This window comes from Formica exsecta, unplaced genomic scaffold (assembly GCF_003651465.1).
Source record: "Formica exsecta isolate Colony F162 unplaced genomic scaffold, ASM365146v1 scaffold15, whole genome shotgun sequence".
Classification (NCBI taxonomy): domain Eukaryota; kingdom Metazoa; phylum Arthropoda; class Insecta; order Hymenoptera; family Formicidae; genus Formica; species Formica exsecta.
Window position 1 is genome coordinate 1038265 of NW_021848825.1, and position 18567 is coordinate 1056831.

Here is an 18567-nt window from a genome sequence, read left to right on the forward strand (position 1 = left end):
AAATTCGGGAAAAATTAATCATTGCGCCAATTTCGCAAATGATGCATCGCTTGCACAAGCGTTAACGTGAAAAATAGCGGTCGATCCCGGCAGCCTTGAACGCATTTATGGAGAATCGAGAGAAGAACAAACAAACGGCTTCACTACCGAAAGATAAACTAACAGCTTACGGAGCGAAATCCACTTCGCCCGCGTGCTACAAATTTCCGTCACGCATGTCTCGACGGAGATGCGACGCACCAGCACGTTGTCGCGATATATATCACTGAACTCGCGTCTCTATCAATTTCCCCTCATCATTGGACAAAATTATCTATATATGACATTCGAGTTCCGTTCCATCGAGGATCGGCGAGCGGATCGTCGAAGCAATTTGCGAAACAGCCGGGCCAAGAGAGAGAGAGAGAGAGAGAAACAGAGATTCGCTCTTACTCTCGAAATCGCTTAATTTAATCGCGAACTTATGACGATTCCTACATGAATCACCGAATATCGAAAATCGAGCGGCGGATCGAGTGAGTCGTTCGTTTCCTCGTCGCTTCCGCTCCACTCGCGTGTCACCACGGATCGATTATTCCCGCGTCTCATCCACGTTTTCTCGCGACGTTCACGAGCCGCTTTCGAGATCCTCGATACTCCCGCGACGTGGAGGCGGAAAAGTCTTTCTTCCTCGGTGTCCTCGATTCCCACGTTCGATCGCCCGCCTCACGATTCCGCCGCGTCACGCGCGCGTACGGGAAGTGCGTTTCTCGACGCGTTTCTCCTCAACGCGTCGTGATCGTGCGGCGCGCGTTTTCTATCTTTAGAATATCTCCCGGGGCTCCCCGGCCGATATACTTGGCGCGGTGCTTCGACGTCGGCCGTGTTGCCTACTGCCCAGGCGAGCCGAAACTGAGGCATCCATAACAAGCACTCGGCGAGGATGTAGCGCATGCGCTCTCGCATCCCGCGCGGACCGCGACGGGATGTACTCTCATCCGATCTTGCGTCCTCCTTTCTCTCGCGGTTCCCGGCTCTCGTCCCTCGTGCGAACAATTAATCGGCCACTTTTCATCTTTTCTTTCTCACGCGTTACCTTGGAGGTGAGTAGAGACCTTTTAGAGATCTCAAGTTAATGTACTGCTCAAAACAATTACAGGGTTCAGTTTTTCAAATATTTATTTCGCTCACAGTACATGTTTTAAAAATGTTTTTAGTATGACATGTTGATCGTCAGTAAACCTAACATTTTAACTTTTTTATCAGTATTGAATCTATAAAACTTTTCCAACAAATAATTTCTTAATTGTTTGAACAAATATAATTCTGAAAGATCTTCCAGTGGAAGCATAAGCATGGCAGAGGAGTTAAAGGAAACATGTATTTCAACGATATATAACTCTAATTTTGAATCAAATTATTCTACGGAGACCTTTGAAGCTTAGTGACCTAAAGTTTAAATTTTATTAGTTTGCATGTAAACTTCCATCCCTGTGATTGTAGGTCATTCAAATATTATTGCAGAAATTGCGAAAAAATATCTGGAGTATTTGACTTAAATTCATGACCTTATTTGTAGAATCAAGAGAGAGAGAGAGAGAGAGAGAAAGAGAGAGAATAAACATAGAAGTCATTGTTGTATATTTGCAACTTTTAGCTTTTAATTTGCTAAATATAAACTTAAACTTTGGTACATAAATGTAACAGGAAGTTTTTCACATATATGATATGTAATTTTTTATTTAAAAGTAATTACGTATAATTTTCAAATATATTTTGAAAATTTATTGCAACATAATTTGAAAAATATAACACGGTATATTTTGATTATAATATTTAGAATGGTGAGAGAATTAATCTCTTGTTGAAACAAATGTACGCGGTGAGTGAGTGTTGCGGGAGCTCGAGCATGAATAAATGTTGCCGCTTTTAAGCACTCTAAGTACTCTCAGTTCAACAATTTTATTGTCCCTGATTCTCTTTAAGCTGACTATAGTCTACTCGCATCTAATATTCGCGAAATTCCATGCTCAACCCAGACTTTGGCATTACACGTATATTATTCGTCTTTTTCTTTCTGTTTCTCTTTATCTCTTTGTCTTTCATCTACACACGCAAATATTAATTAATTGCGCAGCGCACATGTTTATGATACGTTCCCATACAAGTTCACGAGAGAAAATGGCATGCATATATTAAACGCAAGCATTGACGTAACTATTACATTTTGATCGGGCTAGTTTAGGAATATTCGCGAACTTTATAATCTTGCTTTAGATATGACGAGATTGTGTCATGGAAGTTGTCGCAAGTTCCTAATAGACTTGTCATAATCACAGATCCTAGATCAACATGCGAGATCAGTTGACGTAAACTAATACTCAGGATAACATAATTTTGCAGCTGACAATTCTATCTTTTACATTGTTTTGTTTAGAAATTAGAATAGTTTAATTTTAATTAATCTCGTATTTGTCTTGCAATATATTAATAGTTGAAATGTTTCTCTTTTTAAGAGAAAAATATATTATTTTTTTTTTGTCCGAAGAATAAAAATTATTATCACGATATTTTTACTCTGATTTCAGAATTATCAGTTTTCGGATCAGCACAAGACCTTCGAGATTTCTCTTTTCTCATCAAAAGGAAGCTTACAAAATCTGAGCAAAATTGCAGCCTGGTTGCCCTAGTAACACAGTCAAGCTTGACCTTTCGAAAAGCGTTTGGGAATCACGAAAGCGCACGAAGAGCAAATTTTCCTCTGACACGTTCTCCCTAGTAGCTCATCATCGGTAAGTAGAAACTTTCGTCCGCCTGCAAATTACCTGCTAGAAAAAAGAGTTACACTACCTGACGGATACTGCAAATGAACTTCGAATTATAAACCGGAGCACAAAGTTGCTCGAAATTTCAAGCCTGTCGCCGGGATCGTTTACAAGGTAACCTCATCAACCTGAATCAATCAGTTTGAATGAAACTTTGCTGGGGTATAGAAAGTAATTTCAGATATGAATAACATTTCGTTTCACTCGTGACCTGTTAAGGGGAAAATAGATATGAGTTAGACAAGTTATGGCTTTTCATTACGAGGTGCCCCAAGCTATTAAAAAAAATTATTAATGTAATGTTTATTATTTGATAAAAAAAGAAAACCGTTTTATTTATGTTACATTTAAATTGTCATTATATCTAATCTTTCATTAAACGTATGATATATAATCTTAATTTCAAGAAAGAGATTTTTTATTTTCTTTTTTTGATATAATTTTTAAAGAAACTTATATTTAAATTTGCTATTAAATTGCGTCAACAATAAGAGATAATAGATAACGCAATTTAAAATATAAATTTAATAGTAGAGAAGAAATTCCGTAATTTTATATTAATTTTGCGTATTATTTTATATTATTTTCCATATCTTTCATATCACATCTAGATATATTCACATTTCAATCTTTATTAAATTTAATTAATCAAATTTGCATTTATACTTATGTCTATGTGTAAACATTTTAAGTAAAACAAGATGATTTATTAAATATATGTCGCCTAGATATATATCTAGTTTCTTTCAATGTTTAGCTTTTGTAACGTTATCGGGGATTACTGTTGAGCCCTTGAATTTAATCTCAAGCTAGAAGGGTCAAACAAAGAAGGGAAGGAACTTATGCGTGAGGCAGACTTCCAATCAGGGACTCGCGTTAACCCATCCAAAAGCCGCAAGGTTCCGTTGCCCCCACACGCTTCCTCTTAAAGTCAGTTTGTCACGAAGTGCGCGTTTGAATCGACGTGCCTCGATAGTCTTTTCGGTAAATCGGTTTCATACAACAAAATGTATTATATAAAATATTTATAAAGTCAACGAATTTATAACATCAAAAAGAAAAAAAATAGTTTCTATGTTAATTACAATCTATGAATACGTTATACGTATATATTGGTCGGCGTTATTATTTTTCATAATATTTTGCGCGCACATAATTTTGTGCAAAATTTATTTTACATATTCGTAGTTTATTAATTTTGTTGGAGTAATTTCTACGGCGATAATACAAATTTATTGCGTCGTGTTGATTTAAAGTTTGTTATATACAAACGATTTTGTGTACGAAATATACGAGCTATATTTCCGTGAAAAGCGCAAGCAAACTATATTTTGTGTTAGAATAATCGAATGTGAGAGTCCCTGAATGTTGTGTAATAACACGCGTTGTGGAAATTTCCTCAAGTATTGAGGAATTTTATGAATTTTAAGGTGAGTTTATTGTTCATAATAAATTTTTTCTCTCCAAAAATATTGCTATTTTATTATAAGGAATAATAAAACGAGATAGCATTAATTCATCAGAATACATTTTTCAGAATCTATGTATATGTGCGCTCTTTTACATTAATATGAGAGAGAGAGAGAGAATTCTGTCTCTCTATTCCCGTACATAATTTATTTTTGCGGCTTATCGTTACGATGTGTGAACAAGTTTTTAATATTTTTACATGCTAATTGAATATCCAGTATAATTTTGTGTTGACACTTGTCATGAGGTATATTTTTCCGCGTGTATCTGCAGTATCAAAAATTAAAATTACAAAATAAAATAATTTGAATTTAATCGCATTTATAGGGGGTACATTTTTATATCAATTTTAATGCGAACGTTACATAACAAAGAATTATTTTTTTAATTAAATATTATTTTAAGGTATGAAAAAATCGTAGATATATATTATAGCGTAAATAAAATCGTTAAATTAATTAGAGAATTATCAATACAATCTTATATTAATTATTTTGATTTTATAATATATTTATTTTATAATTTTCTTATTTTCATATTAGTAGTTCATTCCTCACTGGTAATAGGATTGCATTCACTTGATATTCACATGCCGTAAATATCGATTGAATATTGTAACAGTCGGTTTTGATGCAAATTTGAATGCACTCCGTTTCACCACGGAAACGGAGCACATCCTGCAAGAAGACAAGTATCTGGATAAATCATCTCTTGGAATATTTTCAGCTTTCCCTTTTTCTACTGCGAGCTTGCGTCATTCCGCAATTCTCTATTCGGTAAAAGATCGAGAAAAAATAATTTGTTTTTGCAATTGGCGTATAACAGTGCATAAATTTTTTATTTTAGAAATTTACAACAAATGGGTCATAATATTTTTGCTTTTACATCGCAATTATATTTGGGATGTTATGGCACTAACAACTGAACTAAATCTTTTTAATTAAAATTTAAAAAATGGAAATTGTTATATAGAAATTATAACTTTGAAGTATTAAAACAAAGTTTTACAATATTAAGATGAATTAATTTGGAAAGATTAAATTAAATATTTCTGCATTTCTCAATATGTCGCAGTAAATTATAAGCAATATATGATAATCCTATTAAAGGATTGAAATAAGAGATCTTAAATTTTGAATAGAGATCAAATTAAATAATTACCCTCATTTTCTCCGTGTAATGAATATATAATATAGTATTTATTTATATTATATCATATAATATCATATAATGCTTAAAACAGATAGCATCGCGCTTAAGTATTATTTCTTTTGAAATGTTTTTTAAATTCAGAAGAACATTTATCGAGAGGTGTATTACAGTATCTTTTACGGTATTACAGGACATTAAAGTAGTCTGTTAACCCATTTTATAATGATTATTGCAAAGAGATTCTTAAGAACTAGGAAGATAGTTCTGTTTTTCGAGGACACGACTCTAGAATGATACATGAGGACATGACTCTAGAATAGAGTTAAGAAAACGCGCGTTATAAAATCACACGATCTCTTGGTTCTATTTGGTAATGGCTAAATTTTCTTTTTTTTTTTAAGCAAGCAGCATATAAAGGAAAAGCTTGTTGAGAACATTTATTGCCAGAACATCAATACAATAGATGTGGCAATCTAAAACGTAGAGATTGCTAAATTCAAATTTTTTTCGTGTAGAATAACGTATTCAAAAATGCACGTTTTATTATTATTTCTTTTTTAAGGATTTTACTTTGCGTAGACGCACACATAATCAATTCCGTTTAGCATATTATTATTTTCCAGATTTTCCTAATATTTCATATTTTATCTATATCTATGCTTATTTAAGAATCAGTCTTTTTTAAGCAAAAATTATCTTGTTATTCGATATGTTGTTACAATCAAAATTATTTATGCACTTAATATCCTGTCCAAAGCATTTTATTCCGCTGAAAATTTTTACGCATTCTAATTGCTGAACCATCGGAATGATTATACTATAATTAGTTGCTGCACGCAACAGCGTTTCTGATTTCTACTTATTGTACATGCAAGCAACCAGGGTGGCGTTACACATCGTTCGACGGCGAATCCACCGTTAATCAACATATTTCCAACTATCGGATTTGTATATAAGGGACATATTCACGTCGATAATGGTAAAATCGAGTTCGCGTATAAGCCAATATTTTACGCCTTAGAGGCTTTAGACTATAGATCGGAGAATCAAAAACGGAATTTCAAAATAGTCGCTAGACTAACCATTGTATTACGAACATTTGATATGCAAGAGAAACATACCTGATACCTTTTCGATAATTCAATTGCTATATTCGATCCTGTAATCGCAATTTAATCCACGATATCTGTCACGAACATTCCCGTTAATAATTATGTTACATATTTGAGCTCCCCCAGTTTTTTTATTGATTCATTTTTTGAGAACATCCTATTAAGTGATATCGATTGATCGCACGTACTACACCTTTTTCATATATGAATATCGGACAGAATCTTTTTTATTAATTAATGCTTTAAAAATAATGTCAGATACAATGTGTTAATTAATACAGTTAGTTTTAATTATATGGGTTGTGCGTATTTTCTACTAGAATATACGATGATGCGCGAAAATAATTAAATAATATCGTTGTCTCTTACTTCTATTTAAAGTTGATAAAATTAAACGTTAAGGTTATAATTTAAAATACATAGTACTGTATAGCTGTGACATAACTTTATTTAACAATGAAGTGAATTTATTTTCGCCCGCTCGCTCGTTTTAATTAATGTGAAATAGTTGTTTATTTATTTTAGAACAAATAAATATTTCCACTACGCGAGTTAAATTTTTACAAATGAAAAGATTAAATATCGCTGATTTAAACAAAACATGGCTATTGTTATTTTTTTTTCTTTGTAATTGGAACTAAAGGCAATAAAAAGATGTCAAATATGAAAATAAAAATTTACTTGTAATTTTAGTTTGTAATTTATTTATAATTTCACTTGTAATTTTTTTAGTTATCGGAATATGCGTGTTTAGTGTATGCACATTGATAGGAAATTTCAACAAGTAAAGTTTAGTCATATTTAGCTATGGATATTCTACATAATAGTAAGAGCAAAGTTGTAATTAGCAAATTATTATAATTACTTTCTACTATAAGTTTGTAAGCTTAATTATTTGTAGTTTGCTTAATTTGCGTAATTGCTATAATTTATTTTACTAGTATCTATCACGAATGTGGCTCGCGGTGGAACCGGCATGTTTTGAACGTTTTTTTTTTTTTTTTGATTGGGCAATCGGCGCCAATGGCCAATATGCAATTTTTATTACGCAAACTTGATTAACAATTCAAACACGTACGTATGGGCGAGGATACCACGAAGAACAAATATTCAATCCGACGCTATTTGTCCTTGCTGTTTACCTCGAAGTAGAAAAGTCACGATGCGCGGGGAGGAACGATTTACAATTGTAACGGGTCGGTTACTTCCGACGAGTATCACGCTCCGCGGTGCGTGCCTCGCATTGACCATATAGCGAGATCCTTTAAGTTGGCGGGAAAAAAACAGTCTTACTCCGTAATGCATCGCGCATGCTATTGCACTACCATTTAAAACGCATGGCTGGTGCACAATGCGCATATATTCACGGACGTAACGCATACATGCACCTAAAAATATAATCGAGATCGTTAATTAAAATTGATGCAAAAGTATAGGCAATCTTGTGTCACACTAATCGGTTTCTTGGTCGTCTGACATTCGTAAATTCTCGCAACATTCATATAATATTTCTATAAATATAATATAATTGCTGTATCATATAAGATTGATTTGTATATGATTATAATATTATATCGCGAATTAAAAAATAATAATTTTACGTATAATTTTAGTAATGGAAGAGCATTTATTAATAATTATTATTTAATTAATTATTAAACATTATTAAAAGTTTCATTGCAATGTCACAAACAGTCGTTATAAAAATAATTATAACGATTGTTAGAAAAATGAAATGCATACTGCATTTATTCTTTTTTATGCACGGTTTCATCTTGAAAATAAATACAAAAATAATTATTTTATCAATTACTATACACAAACTTTGTTTTTTGACAAATATATCGTGTAAAAATTAAAATATACTATATATGATATTGTATCATTCCATAAAAAGTTATTAACATAATAAAACGTGTGTAAAAAAATTGATTTCGTTTTTCATAAAAAATTATAGATACGCATATATATTACTTAACTTTGATAACGTTAAAAATTGTTTAGATATCTGGCAATATATATTATATTGAGTTCACTACCCGTCAGATTTCTTAGGCAAAAAAAAAAGGATAAAAACTTCAATCGCAATTTAAGAAAAGGCATCTTTGATCAATCAAATAATTACGAGAAGCTCGTATGACATAAGAAAGAAGAGGTTTTTTATACGAAGGTCTTTGCCCGACGTGAAAGCAATTTCTAATAAATTCAAGTCTGTGCTTCCTTATCATAGATCGTATCGTACATCCTCGATTGACGGCGGTATGGAATGCCTGGGGGATTCTTCCAAGAATCTTCATTCCCAATAAAATTATAATTCTAAGCACAAGCGCGGCCTCCAGAGGTCGAAACTCGAATGGCGACACTTCGATGCTTTCATATTAATAAGAAGTAAAGGGAAACGTTGAATTATCTGGTTTTTTTTTTAATGCAGTATATTTGCTCCATCATTTAATTTCTGTTAGAAATTTAATTTTTACAGCTCTCAGCCGAAAATAATAATAACGATAATTAAAAAAAATTAAATAATTGATAAATATATTTTTTCGACAAATCTCTATAATCGATTTTTCTTAATAAATATTTGCTGTGTACAAAAAATAAAATTTATATGCCACGGTGTGTTATATTTAATATATGTATAAACGCAAAGTGGTAGACTGATTGAATAATACAAATAAACAAAAATTATCGTTTATAACTCTGGTAATAAATTGCAAATAATAAAATATAAATAAGTAATATAACAACAAAAAGAAATTACAGAGCGTAAATATTAAAATTTCTTTTGATCAATCGTCTATTTATGTTGGTTATACATGTGATGAATTAATTATGTTAATATATAAGCGTAAGTATTGAACTTGTGCTCTTGTATCACAGAAATGTTTGAAAGATATTGCGAGAATCGGTGACAGCTCGGCAAATAAATTAATTGAACACGCATGCGACCGACAGGTGTCACAGAGTTTCGATAACATAGAAAATATCCGCGTCTGAGTAGCCGAGCTTTATCATACGACTTGTGTAGCCTATTAAACTTTTGATATCAAAGCAAGGGTAAACTCGCACGATGCGGAGATAGTCGCGATTCGAGTTTGAAATTAACCAGTCCTACTGTTCGCCCACAAACAGAGCTGTATACTAATTACATTCAGGAAATCTGAGAGAGAAATACGCCTGAGTGTGAATTATTCTCTCAAAATATCGTATATTATACTCGTACTTTATATGTCCAATAAATATTGCATGCTCTTTCATAAGTATGATTGAGAAAACATGCGAGTTCGCATACCTCGTTTATTTTTCTTGCTAATACGTCCTGCCATTCGTTACAATTTGAATAATTCGATAATCTTTATTGATAATACTATCAATGTTATTAGCTTAATTAGTGACATAAAATCTATTGATATTATCTTCATTTAATCATGTTTATACATGTTTTATTATATATATACATTTATATATTTATTTACAAATTTTATTTAATGCATTATAATTCTCATATATTATTGCCTTAATCAAAAAATGAAATTATGATTCAATAATTAACAAAACAATATTAATTACAAAATTTTTACAAGTTTAATTTGTTAACTTTAAAACTTTTTAGTTTGAGATTTCATTTATATATAAATAAATCATGTAATTTTCTGAAATTTTACAAGATAATATGTTGAAAATAATTAAGTTGCAATGAAGACAATAGGTTTTATGTTTCCTAATCACTATTATCGCTTAATTACAATTATTAAATATTGCATACAATCATAACAATTCAAAACGCTTAATAATTTAATGTTTCCGGCAACCGTCAAGCATAAAAATATTCCACGTACGATGAATTTTTCAATTTAAATTCTCGATCGAACAACCTAAGTTCGACGAGGTCGTTCGGGTAGGCCAATCGAAATTATCGAGGCGAGTTTCGCGAAAGAGCGGATATGTAGCACCAGATTTTTTTTTTACCATGAAAAAAAAGCATCCTAACTGAGGCTGATGGAGGATATCCTGTCAGATACACCGCACGATTTCACCAATTCGGTTGATTATCGGGCATGTAGCGATATACATATTCATACGCCGGATATACACGCACACATATACGCTTATACAAGCGCATATTCATTATTGGAAACAGTAGTACTCCAGTTTTTCGTTGGAGTTCTATAAACAAGCGTATTTGTTCTCGATTTTTTATGAGCCAGTATTCGAGTTTTTTATTCGTTATATCACGTATATAATGTATGACAGAATGGCTTTTGCTTGGCTTACGAGCCAACATCGAACAAACGTACTCAATCCTCATTCAAAATCGAAGTCACCAAGATATAAACATTACGGTTTAGCTTTTTTGTTAATATATATGTGAATAAATACTGTTGATTGTGATTTAAAATATATGATCACATTTTCCACATATCAAAAGATTTTATGATTACTTCAAAACTAATTTTTTTGTTCAAAACATGTTAATTTCGATAATTGTCGAATTAAAAACGGCTATAAATGGTAGCGAATTTTCTATAAAAAACTTTGTTAATAATTAACAAAGTTTTATTCCTTAGATAATTTTTCCTGTGGATTTTACTTAAGCAAAATTTGAAGACTTATTTAACGTGTTTATTGGAAAAATTATAAAAGAATCGAGAATAAAATATCTTCATATTATTGAACGTAAATATATCACATTACATAAAATGTAAGTATGAATTTTACAGAGGACAATATGCATATTACTATCATGATATAATAATCACCACAATAAAATAATTGCATATAATTAAAGTGCCACAATATATTGAGACAGATATATCATTTCGCCGACAATATTTATTCCCGACGTAGCTGCAGAGTGATTAAATAATTAATTATAAACAAATAATAACGAATCCATTTACCTATTATATTCAATTATTTACTGATCTTTGAAACGTTCGAAATGCTTTCGGAGCGCGCTATTGCAGATGCGCTGGCAAAAGGGTTTAATTACGTGAAAACGCTTTTGGGCGTCTCTTCGAACGAGGAACAGCCGACGCTCTCGCTCGTTGGCGCGCCCGCGTTTACGATGTCACGGCCGTCAGAGATTATGCGATTAACCCCAAGATTATACCGCGCGCGTATGGTATTCTTTGTGGAGTCGCAGCCCGAACGCAACCCCCCACTGCTCCCGCGAAACTTGGGGTCCCTAAGTACAGTGGAACACGAAGTAGAAATTAGATTTTTTCTCGGATCCAGTTTTCGTAGCGCGAGCATATTTAGCAATAAAGCCGTAGATTTCAGGAGCAGAGGCTAGACATATAATTAGAGCAGAGTATCTTCGTGAGAAAATGCTGCGCCGCATAATGGCTGCGGGTCACGGAACCGAAGGGCACTCTTCTTCTCTCCGGAGTCTTGCCCGGAGGCTCTTGTTTACACGTGAGTCTGTCGGGTTGCAAATTCGATTCATAAAACATGCCATATATACCGTATGGCGGCGACAGTCGCGATGTTATTGCTTTGGCTATCGCCGTAGAAACCAGAATCGGTTATTGTTGCTATTGTTGTTTGTGCTATTGTTGTTTTGAGTTTTACGACGGCTTACATTTTTTTCGGCTATGATCGATCGTATATGTTATAAACATGCGCACGCAGAGAAACTTTCAACAATATCTATCTATAAGGTGTTGATTGATGCAGAACACTTTCTTATTTAAAATTTACGGTGTAAAGAGGAGTGTATTTTTGATTCATAAAAAAAAAATATTTAGAAAGATTAAGAAAAAGGCTTTATAATTTAATACTTTACATTTCAATTTAGGCAAATATTATAAGAGAGAATATTGATTAAGTTTCTTTCTTTATGAGATAAAAGAAATGCTTAGATTTTATATTATTTTTGGTAAATATTAGAACTATTAAAATTTTAGTTGTCATTGTTTGTTCTATTATCTTCTTTACAGAAGATGCAGACAAAGAACGTGAATCTGCCAACGTGTGATTATGAGGTGAGTGCATTTGATTATTATTTATAAAACAAGTAAATTGTTTTAGGAATAAATTTAAATTAATTATAAATTTAAATTAAAAATATTTGGTCACTTTCCGAGACAAAATATTTTACAAATGTGTAGGTACACATTTATTTATACGACTCTTTTTTTAAATTTTACGGTCTCATTTATTGTCCCTTTATCGTTAAGTTCGCGCTAAATTCAATTATTCGACCATTGTAGAATGTAATTCATTAAATGAAATATTCATTTAGGCTTTAATTTACGCGCGTCCTATTCTATGTATGTTGCAGAAACGTCAGCTTGACTGCCCGACTGGAAGTAAGTACGTTTTGACTCGGTAAACTATCCTCCTCGTAAGTGGAAAGAAAGGTAAATTTTTGTGTCGATTTTACTCTTCGAAAATTATATCTTTTGCAAATGAAATAACTTGGTTTTTTCGCTCTGTAGTTACGAATAATACAGAAAAATTGCAAATCTCGTTTTTCATTTTACATTTTTTGCTTTGCTGTTTTATGCTTTTCTATAGATTTATAGAAAAATATTTCACGAATACACTTTTTGAAACATTTTTATTTTCCACAACAATACTTATTTTAAAAAAGAGATGATTATTTTTATCTTATTAATCAGTAAGTGAACTAAAAGATAATTAATCAATTATTAATGAACCAGTAGGACACCCGGTAAGGTAGAAAATTTATAGAAAAATTTTTATTAGGTTCGCAAACGTTATAAGATCAGTAGATGCCTCTGCAACTTTGATATGCAAATGTGAGAAACTTGTATTATAATTATATATATCTGCAATATTAAAGAAATTTACAAATAAATTGTAAGAATATCCGATCCGTTGAATGATATCATTAGCATTCGAATGTAATTAATTTGCACTTGTAATTCACGCTCGCCACATCTTGCTAGAGATCGCATAATTTTCTATTAGAGTTTTTATTAGAGCGTGGCTAAACCTCGTGATAAACCTCGATATCATAATCGATAAGGCAGAGATCTCGGAAACGTGAGGCTCATCGCGCGTAAAGATCATCGAACTCAGTAGAGGCCCCTTCATCTTCGATGCATACAAGAATGAACCGAGATACCTCCTTACTCTCGTCATAAACCGTGGCTATAATTTTTAGCTGGAACTATAATTCTTATTAATTGCATTTTTATTAATTATGCATTCTTATTAATTATGGAAAAGGCGCGAACCGGTTTCCTTATACAATGACCGATTTAACTTAAAAGAGTTTGCGTAATCAAAACGAGTTTTTTTTTTGAAAATAAAAAAATGTTCCACGATGCTTGTCATTTTAATGGATAAAGTCAATTTATTTTTTACCGTGATTGCGATGTAAATACGGATAGATTAGTATCGGATTAATTGCACCGTTGGAATCCGTATCGACGTCACGTCATTAGTGCTACTATCGAATGTAAGATATTCATATCCGATGCAACATCTGCATTATTCTCGCGATAGTGATTAATTATGGCGGGCGACTTACGCGTAGATAAATTAACAATCAACATCACGCAATCGCGCCATGAAGTATTAGACCGTTCCGTGTTCCCGATTACGCGTTCCGCGGTCGAGCCCATAACTCTATCTTTTCATACATACCTTAATATAGTCGGGTAACTTACAGCTTGCTCGTAACTTGAGAGAATAACAATCGACAATAGGCGCTACATTAACAATTTATATGCTGATTTTCTCAGTAATTACATCTGCATACAAAGCAATAAAAGCTATTATATTTACGCGTCCATTGAAGTCATCACAAGCTCCAAGCTTTCGCAGTTTAATTTGAATTTCTAATAATTATATTTAATAAAAATTAGCAACTGAGTTTACCATCTTATTATAAGTTCCCACAAATAATTTAAGATAATTAAGATTTAGGCAAAATAACTTTAATTAATAGCTCAACTTGATTAAGCTTTCTGGATATATCAAGTATTTTTATCGACTTTGCTTAAGTTTAAGAAAATTTTGAATCTTATTAGATTTACCTTAGATGTAACAAGACATATATAAATCAAACAAAATGAATTTAAAAATATTTTACATTCTTACAATGGTCAAGTCTAACTTAATCCAACAATACGTGATATGTCAAATTGATAAAATTGCAACGAAAGCTTTTCTCATTGCTATATTTATATAAATAGTTTTTTTAATAAATAGCACCACTTTGAATAATGTTTCTTTTTAAATTTATGAATCCAAAATTTTTCTTTATCACCGGTAAAGTAGGGAACTTTGACGGGACCCGGGCCCCGCGAAGATCGTCAGATCTAGCACAGAGGCGCCTCCGCCCTTCTCCAGGACGTAGAGGAAAACGTTTGAATTCTGCTTGGTTCTCCATAAACCTTGCCCGTGGCTTGCCGGGTGCGGTGGGGCTGGTCAAGACAAGGAGAGGAGAAGGCCCCGCTTCTCTCCAGACACCCACCTGGCGTCCCACCTGAGGCACCTTCAGGCCTCAAGTGCCGCGTCGGTCCGCGAGCGCGCAGCGTGTCCTCTCCTCGAGATTTCTCACGAGCGTCGTCTTGAGAAAACTTCGCGGCAAGATTTCGCCTCTTTATCGGTGGACTCCGTATTGAAACAACAAGTCTTTGCTTTTTAGTTTTCGCGGGTTCTCGATAAAATTATTCGTAGTTTCGCTTGTGAGTCGGTGAGTCGTCGTAAAAACGATTCTTAAGAGAATTTCTCCGCGGCGGAATGGTGACGATATTCGCGCGGAAAACAGAAAATGTGTGGAAATAGAGTGGAAGGACGTTAGAGAACTCAACGAAATGATCTCTTCGACCGGCGAAACATTGCGCGCGCGCGCAAATTCGCGTAAGTGACGCGAACGGTGCTAATAAAGGTGCTGCGTTCGTTAAGACAACAGGTATTTGCTCGTGTGTCGAAGAGAGATACTCTTTGCCTGTCGGAAAGTCGGATTTTTACGTGCGAAGCGTGCTCGTCTCTTGAGAGAATACGAAGTGACAGGAGAAGGAGAAGGCGCCTCTTCGCCGGCTACTGGAAAATCCTGCTTGCCTATCTATACTTGCGTTCAAGGACGACCGAGAGGTAAGACGTAAAATTGCAGTCGCTCCGCAATTACCATTGTGAGTCAATGGCTTCTTCTACGGGCTCCCTCGCGAAAAATTACGCTTTATCTTGCCATGCAAATTTAAAATTCAAGAAATGTTAAAGAGATTTCTTGAATCTTAGTACAATACAATAATTAATTAATTTTAATAAATAATTCTTGACGGAATTAAAATGGAATTTTATCGGAAAATATTTCGAAAAAGACTATTTTTGAACCACTTTTTAAATATTTAAACTTAATTTTAATAATTAAATCTTCTCAATTAAAAGAAAATCTGTGGAAATATAAACTGTAACATTTAATTAGCTAATTAAAATTGTGAAACCTAGTTTGCTCAAAAGGGTTTTAAGTTTTAATTTTTTCTGGCTTCGAAAACGACTGCTTCGACATTTTAGTTTAAGAAAAGTTAACTCTGTGTTGGTCAAACACTCTCTTATTAAAATTAAGGTTGGCTTTGCCATGTCATGCATATTTTAACGTAATTTGGTCTTATTATATGACTAAACTTTCTGCAAATGATGGAGAGATGCGAAAGAATTAATGTTATGAGAATACTACGATAAAATGAATTTTTATCATCAGATTTGCGTGAAAAATTAGCTATGATAACACATAACTTTAAAAAAGATATAAATCTGCAAACAATGATATCCAAATTTTTTTTTAGTGAAAAGTTTATTTTATTTTAATTCTTTCGCTCTAATTCTTTCTTAGTCCTCATAATTTACTTTAAATCAATAAAAAAATATTTTTAAAAGTATAAAATGAATAATTATAAATAAAGACCAACATATTGATTATGTGAGAAATAAATGGATTAATAAATAATAAATAAATACATTATTATTAACTAAGTTAATGAATATTATTTAGAGATGAGTGAAATAAGTTAAGAATTATATATAAATTATAAATTATAAACTAATATATTGTTGTACAATATATTTGCTCTTATGTGTATCATATATATCACAAAGAAAAGCAAGTTTGTCGATTAGTTAAATTTTCCAAACTTAACGCCTGAGGAACGCAATACCGGATTGGCTTTCAAAACTTTCGCTATTATCCTCTTGCAAATTATGCGTCGCGAGAAAAAAAAATTCGACGATATGCATAAATATGTATCGCGCCCGTCACGGCTGCTGGCAGCGTATTTTCGACTCTCCCGCGGCGATTATCCATAATCTACTGGCACGAATTCCGAATAGCGATCAAATGCCGGCCGCGATTCGATCGACCACTTATAAATCCCGTTCCAAAGACGTACTCGGATTTATGGATGTATTAATATTTGCCCGCAGGAGAGAACCCGTTTCTCTCCGTCACCTGTTCCAATGACGTTATTTCGATCGGGATTCCTGCCATGTGTGTAACGCGACAAGAAAATACGATTGCCGCTGTAAAAACGTTTCTGATCGTCGCAAATATGCGAATAAAATCATAGGTATTTGAAAAACTGCAGAGTTCCAAGGGTTTGGATAAATATAAAATAGAAAGAGGTGAGCAGATTTTAAATATGCCAGTATGTGTGACAATATACGATAAAGAGAATGTGTCGTGTAAATGCATAATTGTATGATAATATAAATATATATATATATTTTTAGATAATAATGCTAAATTTATCTCTACAATTTTTAAATTTTTGTTAAGCTTGAAAAAATCCCATAAATCATAATATACAATATGGATACTTAATGATATTATCAATATATTATATTGTGTGCATATTGCTATTCTTTTTTCGTACTCTATATTAATGTAAGAAAGTATCGATATATTATCAGCCTTAACGGAATCCGTGTGCAATCGGGACGTGTTGATTAATTATGATAAATCGATTCCATGGTGTATGAATTAGTCGCGCTCCGGTACATTTTCGATTTGACGTGAAGCAATTTCGCGCATCGAATTCGCAGCGACAAATTCTTTGGTGCAGAAAAGTAGCCTCGCGAACTCGGCTTTGCGTTGACCCGACATGAAAAATTGCTTTCACGTACACGTACAGACTCACGCAGGTCGTGCACATAATTGTGCGTCAATAACCGAGTTTTCTCGCGCTCATTCACCTGTTCCCAGATCCTCTTTCCCCGTTCCTCCAGAATCTCGTGTACCTTATTCGTTACACTTTGATGTTACATTTGCCTATCGTTTACTTTCCTGACCTCCTTTCACACAGAGAAGGTTATCTTTACTTTATTAAATCGATCCTTCTCTCTCCAAGGTACACACTTGAGAATTTTCTTACTTTCTTTCTATAAATCCAATATTCTTTTCACTGTTATAACAATCATTTTTAATTGAAAAAACTTTGTAAAAAAAACACAAATTTTGATTTTTGCGAAATTATTCTTGGAAATAGCAATTTGTTTCGATTGAAAACAGGATACATTACTACTATAATGGTGAATACATTATTAATATTTGCTAATACTACGCGTCATTAGCTCGAGATGTTAAATTATAACGATATGTCGAACACATTCTCCATTAGTCGCATATGAAATTATAACAAGGCGCGAAATAATTTACGAAGCTGTCGTAAATTTGTTGGTGTGCGACGAAATCATTGCTAATCAGATTAACGAGGAAAATTTAGAATCCAGAAAAATTAATCTGCGTAATTCTAGTGAAAAGGTGAAATTTATTTTTCGACAGCGGCGAGAGACTATAGACGAAAGATTCATGAGATATAGTACCATGATAAATGAGAGACGATAAATTCGTGATTTTTAATAACTAGAAAATAGATATTAAAACTAAAAAGTAATAAAATGCAGTAAAAATTAGAGAATTACAAAAAATTTAGAATTACTTTCCAATGTTTATTAATATTCTAGCTTTCCTTAATTTTTGGAATTTAATTTACTTTAAGAATCAAAAGAAATAATTGTCAAATTATAAATATGTAATAAGCGCCCATAAATAA

The 18567-nt window shown here is 32.8% G+C and overlaps 2 protein-coding genes across 2 annotated transcripts in view; one reads left to right on the plus strand and one right to left on the minus strand.

Annotated features, from left to right (window-relative positions):
• Window positions 1-887, minus strand: part of LOC115232868 (neuroglobin-like) — a 29588-nt gene extending 28701 nt beyond the window's left edge. Inside the window, exon 1 of the mRNA XM_029803015.1 lies at window positions 171-887. The gene's annotated coding sequence lies outside the window, so the exon portion shown is untranslated. The remainder of the gene's footprint in view (window positions 1-170) is intronic.
• A 3273-nt stretch (window positions 888-4160) lies between these two features.
• LOC115232866 overlaps window positions 4161-18567 on the plus strand; it is a 56415-nt gene continuing 42008 nt past the window's right edge. The window contains exons 1-3 of the mRNA XM_029803013.1: window positions 4161-4234; window positions 12481-12525; window positions 12825-12852. Coding sequence (XP_029658873.1) covers window positions 4223-4234; window positions 12481-12525; window positions 12825-12852 — 85 coding nt within the window. The 5' untranslated portion in view covers window positions 4161-4222. The remainder of the gene's footprint in view (window positions 4235-12480; window positions 12526-12824; window positions 12853-18567) is intronic.